The 7,956-nt window shown below is 47.4% G+C and overlaps 1 protein-coding gene across 1 annotated transcript; it reads right to left on the reverse strand.

Moving 5' to 3' along the window:
• Positions 1-4,001: 4,001 nt before the first annotated feature.
• On the reverse strand, positions 4,002-6,917 carry LOC141983785 (uncharacterized). Its single transcript, XM_074946797.1, has 3 exons — positions 6,912-6,917; positions 5,694-6,021; positions 4,002-5,107 (listed from the first exon to the last, which is right to left on the reverse strand). Exons 1-3 carry the CDS (start codon positions 6,915-6,917, stop codon positions 4,776-4,778), a joined length of 666 nt encoding a protein of 221 aa, XP_074802898.1. The 3' UTR covers positions 4,002-4,775.
• Between the last annotated feature and the right edge of the window lie 1,039 nt (positions 6,918-7,956).

Consider the following 7,956-nt stretch of genomic DNA (forward strand, 5'->3'; position numbering starts at 1 on the left):
GAAATGAGCTGGGTTGGGTTTATATAGGCCCAGACCCATCCCACTTTTAGGAGCTTCTAATAGGACTGCCTAATTAGAGAGAACTGCTTTCCTCCACTCACATCATGTGACAGGTTACTCTAATGCATTCCTCAACACCAGTTTTGTCAAGGGACCACTTATAGTATTGCAGGCTGGGAATGTGCTGCTTTATTCAACTACATATGAACAGAATGGGGGAGGGTACACCCACTAACTAAACTAAAAGTAAGGGTATGTCTACACTGCGAAATTAGATCGAATGTATAGAAGTCGGTTTTGTAGAAAGCGTTTTTATAGTCGATTGTGTGTGTCCCCACACAAATGCTCTACGTGCATGTAGCCGGTGGAGTGTGTCCACAGTACCGAGGCAACTGTCGACTTCCGGAGCTTTGCACTGTGGGTAGCTATCCCACAGTTCCTGCAGTCTCTGCCGCGCATTTGATTTCTGGGTAGAAATCCCAGTGCCTGATGGGGCTAAAACATTGTCGCGGGTGATTCTGGGTACATATCGTCAGGCCTCCCTTCCCTCCCTCCTTCCATAAAAGCAAGGGCAGACAATCATTTTGCACCTTTTTTCTTGAGTTACCTGTGCAGACGCCATACCATGGCAAGCATGGAGCCTGCTCAGCTAACCGTCACCGTATGGCTCCTGGGTGCTAGCAGACGCAGTACTGCATTGCTACACAGCAGCAGTTTATTGCCTTTTGGCAGCAGACAGTGCAGTATGACTGGTAGCCGTCGTCGACGTAGTCCTGGGTGCTCTTTTAACTGACCTTGATGAGGTCAGGGCACCTGGGCAAACATGGGAGTGACTCAGCCAGGTCATTTCCCTTTTAAGTTTTGTCTCTTGGCGATTGAATCCTACTGGCAGTGCACTGTCTTTTAATCAGCAGCCAGCAGAAGATGATGGTCAGCAGTCATACTGCACCGTCTTCTGCCGAGCACCCAGGAGATGACGATGGCTAGCGGTCGTACTGCACAGTCTGCTGCCAGCAAGATGTATAAAGATAGACGAAGTGGCTCAAAACAAGAAGTAGACCAGATTTGTTTTGTATTCATTTTTTCCTCCCTCCCTCCATGAAATCAACGGCCTGCTAAACCCAGTTTTGAGTTCTGTCCTTGAGGTTTTGAGTTCTGTCTTTGAGGGGGCCATTCAGTTTCTCCAAAGCCACCCCCTTTGTTGATTTTAATTCCCTGTAAGCCAACCCTGTAAGCCATGTCGTCAGTTGCCCCTCCCTCCATCAGAGCAACGGCAGAAAATCGTTCCGCGCCTTTTTTCTGTGCAGACACCATACCACGGCAAGCATGGAGCCCGCTCAGATCACTTTGGCAAGTAGGAGCACATTAAACACCACACTCATTATCCAGCAGTATATGCAGCACCAGAACCTGGCAAAGCGAAACTGGGAGAGTAGGCGACGTCAGTGCGGTGACGAGAGTGATGAGGACATGGACACAGACTTCTCTCAAAGCAGGGGCCCTGGCAATGTGGGCATCATGGTGCTAATGGGGCAGGTTCATGCAGTGGAACGCCGATTCTGGGCTCGGGAAACAAGCACAGACTGGTGGGACCGCACAGTGTTGCAGGTCTGGGACAATTCCCAGTGGCTGTGAAACTTTCGTATGACAAAGGGCACTTTCATGGAACTTTGTGACTTGCTTTCCGCTGCCCTGAAGCGCAAGAATACCAAGATGAGAGCAGCCCTCACAGTTGAGAAGCAAGTGGCAATAGCCCTGTGGAAGCTTGCAATGCCAGACAGCTACCGGTCAGTCGGGAGTCAATCTGGAGTGTGCAAATCTACTGTGGGGGCTGCTGTGATGCAAGTAGCCAACGCAATGAAAGATCTGCTGATATCAAGGGTAGTGGCCCTTGGAAATGTGCAGGTCATAGTGGATGGCTTTGCTGCAATGGGATTCCCTAACTGTGGTGGGGCCATAGACGGAACACATATCCCTATCTTGGCACCGGAGCACCAAGCCGGCAAGCACATAAACCGCAAGGGGTACTTTTCAGTAGTGCTGCAAGCACTGGTGGATCACAAGGGATGTTTCACCAACATCAACGTGGGATGACCGGGAAAGGTACATGACGCTCGCATCTTCAGGAACTCTGGTCTGTTTCAAAAGCTGCAGAAAGGGACTTTATTCCCAGACCAGAAAATAACCATTGGGGATGTTGAAATGCCTATTGTTATCCTTGGGGACCCAGCCTACCCCTTAATGCCATGGCTCATGAAGCCGTACACAGGCAGCCTGGACAGTAGTCAGGAGCTGTTCAACTACAGGCTAAGCAAGTGCAGAATGGTGGTAGAATGTGCATTTGGACGTTTAAAAGTGCACTGGCACAGTTCACTGACTCAGTTAGACCTCAGCGAAACCAATATTCCCACTGTTATTACTGCTTGCTGTGCGCGCCACAATGTCTGACACTAAACTGGGAGGAGAGGTAGATACGCTGGAGGGTAGGGATAGGATACAGAGGGACCTAGACAAATTAGAGGATTGGGCCAAAAGAAATCTGATGAGGTGCAACAAGGACAAGTGCAGAGTCCTGCACTTAGGAGGGAAGAATCCCATGCACCGCTACAGACTAGGGACTGAATGGCTCAGCAGCAGTTCTGCAGAAAAGGACCTAGGGGTTACAGTGGACGAGAAGCTGGATATGAGTCAACAGTGTGCCCTTGTTGCCAAGAAGGCCAATGGCATTTTGGGATGTATACGTAGGGGCATTGCCAGCAGAACGATGGACGTGATCGTTCCCCTCTATTCGACATTGGTGAGGCCTCATCTGGAGTACTGTGTCCAGTTTTGGGCCCCACACTACAAGAAGGATGTGGACAAATTGGAAAGAGTCCAGCAGAGGGCAACAAAAATGATTAGGGGACTGGAACACATGACTTATGAGGAGAGGCTGAGGGAACTGGGATTGTTTAGTCTGCGGAAGAGAAGAATGAGGGGGGATTTGATAGTTGCTTTCAGCTACCTGAAAGGGGGTTCCAAAGAGGATGGCTCTAGACTGTTCTCAGTGGTAGCTGAGGTAGAACAAGGAGTAATGGTCTCAAGTTGCAGTGGGGGAGGTTTAGGTTGGATATTAGGAAAAACTTTTTCACTAGGAGGGTGATGAAACACTGGAATGCGTTACCTAGGGAGGTGGTGAAATCTCCTTCCTTAGATATTTTTAAGGTCAGGCTTGACAAAGCCCTGGCTGGGATGATTTAGTTGGGGATTGGTCCTGCTTTGAGCAGGGGGTTGGACTAGATGACCTCCTGAGGTCCCTTCCAACCCTGATATTCTATGATTCTATGATCTGTGAGAGTAAGGGGGAGACGTTTATGATGGGGTGGAAGGTTGAGGCAAATCACCTGGCTGCTGGTTATGCACAGCCAGACACCAGGGTGGTTAGAAGAGCACAGGAGGGTGCAGTGCGCATCAGAGAAGCTTTGAAAACCAGTTTCATGACTGGCCAGGCTACGGTGTGAAAGTTCTGTTTGTTTCTCCTTGATGAAACCCCCCACCCCTTGGTTCACTCTACTTCCCTGTCAGCTAACCACCCTCCCCTCCTCCCTTCGATCACCACTTGCAGAGGCAATAAAGTCATTGTTGCTTCATATTCATGCATTCTTTATTAATTCATCACACAAATAGGGGGATAACTACCAAGATAGCCCAGGAGGGGTGGTGGAGGAGAGCAGCACCAGGAGGGATGGTGGAGGAGGGAAGGACAAGGCCACACAGAACTTTAAAAGTTTAAAACTTTAAAACTTATTGAATGCCAGCCTTCTCTTGCTTGGGGAATCCTCTGGGGTGGAGTGGCTGGGAGGCCGGAGGCCCCCCCACCCCGTTCTTGGGCATCTGGGTGAGGAGGCTATGGAACTTGGGGAGGAGGGTGGTTGGTTACACAGGGGCTGTAGCGGCGGTCTGTGCTCCTGCTGCCTGTTAGAGAGCTTATTCCTTCACTCTCCCACTTCCCTGGTCCTTCTTGCATGAACAGAGAGCAACAATACCCAAAGTCCGAAGGTGCAAACAATTCGATGTTTATTGGGGTGAACTTCCAGCAAGCTTAAATCCAAGTTCCTTTTTCCTTATTTTCGAATCCCAACTTACTTCCTGTTTGCCCCTAAGTTAAATAGTAATATTCTTAGCTATACCTTAACCAATCATTCTACTGAAATTTACCTAACCAATCCTAACATATTGTAACATGATTAGCTAACCAATTATATCTCACCACCTTAATTAGTTTACACCCAGCAAAATTAATTATACAGCAGATAGAAACAATCACAGAACCAGACAGAGACCATGCAAATAAACAATAGCAAAGTGGGAACTATAATGACAAAACAATACAGAAGTGAGGATTTCACAACTACATCTATAAAGACATAAGGGTTTCCCAGCTCTGTCTATTGATGAGTGAGTTCTTACCAGACAGAAAACTATCAACCTAAATTTCCTTTTACATTTTCTAGGCTCTTCCCTTTCTCTGGAGGTGATAGATTGGATCACCTTCCTAACAGCCCCATATTGACTAGTTAGGAATGTGAGGATGTGACCGTACACTTCCCAGCTTATGGCTGCCTCTGCTGCTTAGCCAAAGGCATTGGCCTAAGAACAGGGCCTCAGACTGTCACAGTGAGAGAAGGCCCTTACACAGATTCTTTCTTGTCTACCTCTATTACTAGCTAAATGATAAACATATACCTACATTCTTAGAGTATAGGCCTTTACAGACAGGCCTGAATATCTATATCTTAACACTGCCTTTCTTGCAGCTCAACCATACGCTGGAGCATATTAGTTTGATCCTCCAGCAGCCTCAGCATTGAATCCTGCCTCCTCTCATCACGCTGCCGCCACCTTTCACCTTCAGCCCTCTCTTCAGCCCGCCACCTCTCCTCCCGGTCATTTTGTGCTTTCCTGCACACTGACATTGTCTGCCTCCACACATTCGTCTGTGCTCTGTCAGTGTGGGAGGACAGCATGAGCTCAGAGAACATTTCATCACGAGTGCGTTTTTTTCGCCTTCTGATCTTCACTAGCCTCTGGGAAAGAGAAGATCCTGTGATCCTTGAAACACATGCAGCTGGTAGAGAAAAAAAAAGGGACAGTGGTATTTAAAAAGACACATTTTCTAGAACAATGGCTCCACTCTTTCATGGTAAACCTTGCTGTTAACATTACATACATAGCACATGTGCTTTCATTCCAAGGTCGCATTTTGCCTCCCCCCAGCATGTGGCTAGCCCCTTCCCACTCCCCCCTCCCCGTGGCTAACAGCGGGGAACATTTCTGTTCAGCCACAGGCAAACAGCCCAGCAGGAACGAGCACCTCTGAACGTCCCCTTAAGAAAAGCACCCTATTTCAACCAGGTGACCATGAATGATATCACTCTCCTGAGGATAACACAGAGAGATAAAGAACGGATGTTGTTTGAACGCCAGCAAACATACACTGCAATGCTTTGTTCTACAATGATTCCCGAGTACATGCTACTGGCCTGGAGTGGTAAAGTGTCGTACAATGGTGGATGGAATAAGGCTGCCCTCCCCAGAAACCTTTTGCAAAGGCTTTGGGAGTCCATCCAGGAGAGCCGTGAATGCCAGGGCAAATTAACCATTAAACATGCTTGCTTTTAAACCATGTATAGTATTTTAAAAGGTACACTCACCAGAGGTCCCTTCTCTGCCTGACGGGTCCAGGAGGCAGCCTTGGGTGGGTTCGGGGGGTAGTGGCTCCAGGTCCAGGGTGAGAAACAGTTCCTGGCTGTCGGGAAAACTGGTTTCTCCGCTTGCTTGCTGTGAGCTATCTAAAACCTCATCATCATCATCTTCCTCATCCCGAAAACCTGCTTCCGTGTTGCCTCCATCTCCATTGAAGGAGTCAGACAACACGGCTGGGGTAGTGGTGGCTGAAACCCCTAAAATGGCATGCAGCTCATCATAGAAGCGGCATGTTTGGGGCTCTGACCCAGAGTGGCCGTTCGCCTCTCTGGTTTTCTGGTAGGGCTTGCCTCAGCTCCTTAAGTTTCACGTGGCACTGCTTCGGGTCCCTGTTATGGCCTCTGTCCTTCATGCCCTGGGAGATTTTGATAAATGTTTTGGCATTTCGAAAACTGGAACGTAGTTCTGATAGCACGGATTCCTCTCCCCATACAGCGATCAGATCCCGTACCTCCCGTTTGGTCCATGCTGGAGCTCTTTTCCGTTTCTGGGACTCTATCGTGGTCACCTCTGCTGATGAGCTCTGCATGGTCACCTGCAGCTTGCCACGCTGGCCAAACAGGAAATGAAATTCAAAACTTTGCGGGCCTTTTCCTGTCTACCTGGCCAATGCATCCGAGTTGAGAGTGCTGTCCAGAGCGGTCACAATGGAACACTCTGGGATAGCTCCCGGAGGCCAATACAGTCTAATTGTGTCCACAGTACCCCAAATTCGACCCAGCAATGCCAATTTCAGCGCTAATCCCCTGGTCGGGGATGGAGTAAGGAAATCGATTTTAAGAGCCCTTTACGTCGAAAAAAAGGGCTTCGTCATGTGGACAGGTGCAGGGTTAAATCGATTTAACGCTGCTAAATTCGACTTCAACTCCTAGTGTAGATCAGGACTAAGAGAAGGGTGGATCATGGCTCCAGCCCATAATACTCTAAGTAACCCAGTTAAACTCTGGATAACTACTTTACTACAGAACCCCCCTCCACCAGATCTGTTGCTGAGTCAATTAAACATGTTGCAGCAGATCAGAAAAGCCACTATGATTTCATGGTTGGGAGGGGAAGAGAACGGAAGAGCTACAATGGGAGATTAATATAGTCTCAAAGGTGGGCAATGTTCATTGAGAAAGTGCATAAACATGGAATGTGTTGATTCAGAGTATCCTATAACCAACCTCCATAAACTAGGCTCTTGTGTAGTGGAACCTACCCCCTGCAGTAACTTCAAGGGATATCAGTGGAGTTAATCTTTTCTGAGGCACAGAGGGTTGCTGCAGCACTGAAGTATAAGTTGCTCCTCCCTGCATCAGGATTAGTGAATATCACACACAATTTTCTGGAGAGGTCCAGAGAAAACAAAAACTAAAAACTCTATATCCAGGTGTAGGGTGCTATGAGTGAAAGTTAATAAAGCAGAGGGTTACTTGTTTGTTTAATTTCCTATACTTAGCATCAGATTACTGCAGGTAGGAAATGGCCAGTTTTATTGGCACCTACTACATGTTCCACAAAGAAAGCTTCAGTAATGACTCTGTGTCCACTCTGAGTTTAGGGACAAGTATGTTAGATGCTAAAAACAGATACAAAGCATGCAATTCACTTTGAGCCTAGAGGAAGAGGAGAAAGTGTTACAAAAAGCAGACTTTACAAATGCTTATAAATCGCTTGTCTCCCTATACGAGCTGTTTGACACTAGCTTTCTCTTTGAAATTATTTTTACTTTATGTACTCAGTTATACAATGCCTCTGCTTCTGAAATGTTAATGTCTTTTTGTGTGTAAAACAGGGCTGGATTATCCTTTCTACAGTACTTTTAGCAGGCACTTAGGTCTTTGCCAGTGCTAATAATGTTTAGGAGGACCCTCACAGTTGACCTGGGGTGGAGGTTGGGAGGGGGGAGGGGAAGGGAAACAATAACCTCTGCCTTCCTTCTCACTTACAGAGAATAAATGCTCCTTGTGACTCACACTGTTTTAATTCTCTTGAATGCCACTGTCTTTTTTTCCTTCAGAATTGAAATAAATTTACAAGGGTGTTTTAGAGAAAGGAAATTGGAAAGGCTGTTTATTCTCCAAGCACACCATGCTGGCTTCTTCAAGCAGCAGTCATTGTTCAGTAGTTATATTCCCTGCTGAACTCATAAATTGAATTCAGGGAGGCGGTGCAAAGATGGTGGGAAGGTTAGATAAAATGGCAAGTTGTTCCAGTGAGTCCCACAAT

Source organism: Natator depressus, chromosome 3 (assembly GCF_965152275.1).
Source record: "Natator depressus isolate rNatDep1 chromosome 3, rNatDep2.hap1, whole genome shotgun sequence".
Lineage (NCBI taxonomy): Eukaryota > Metazoa > Chordata > Testudines > Cheloniidae > Natator > Natator depressus.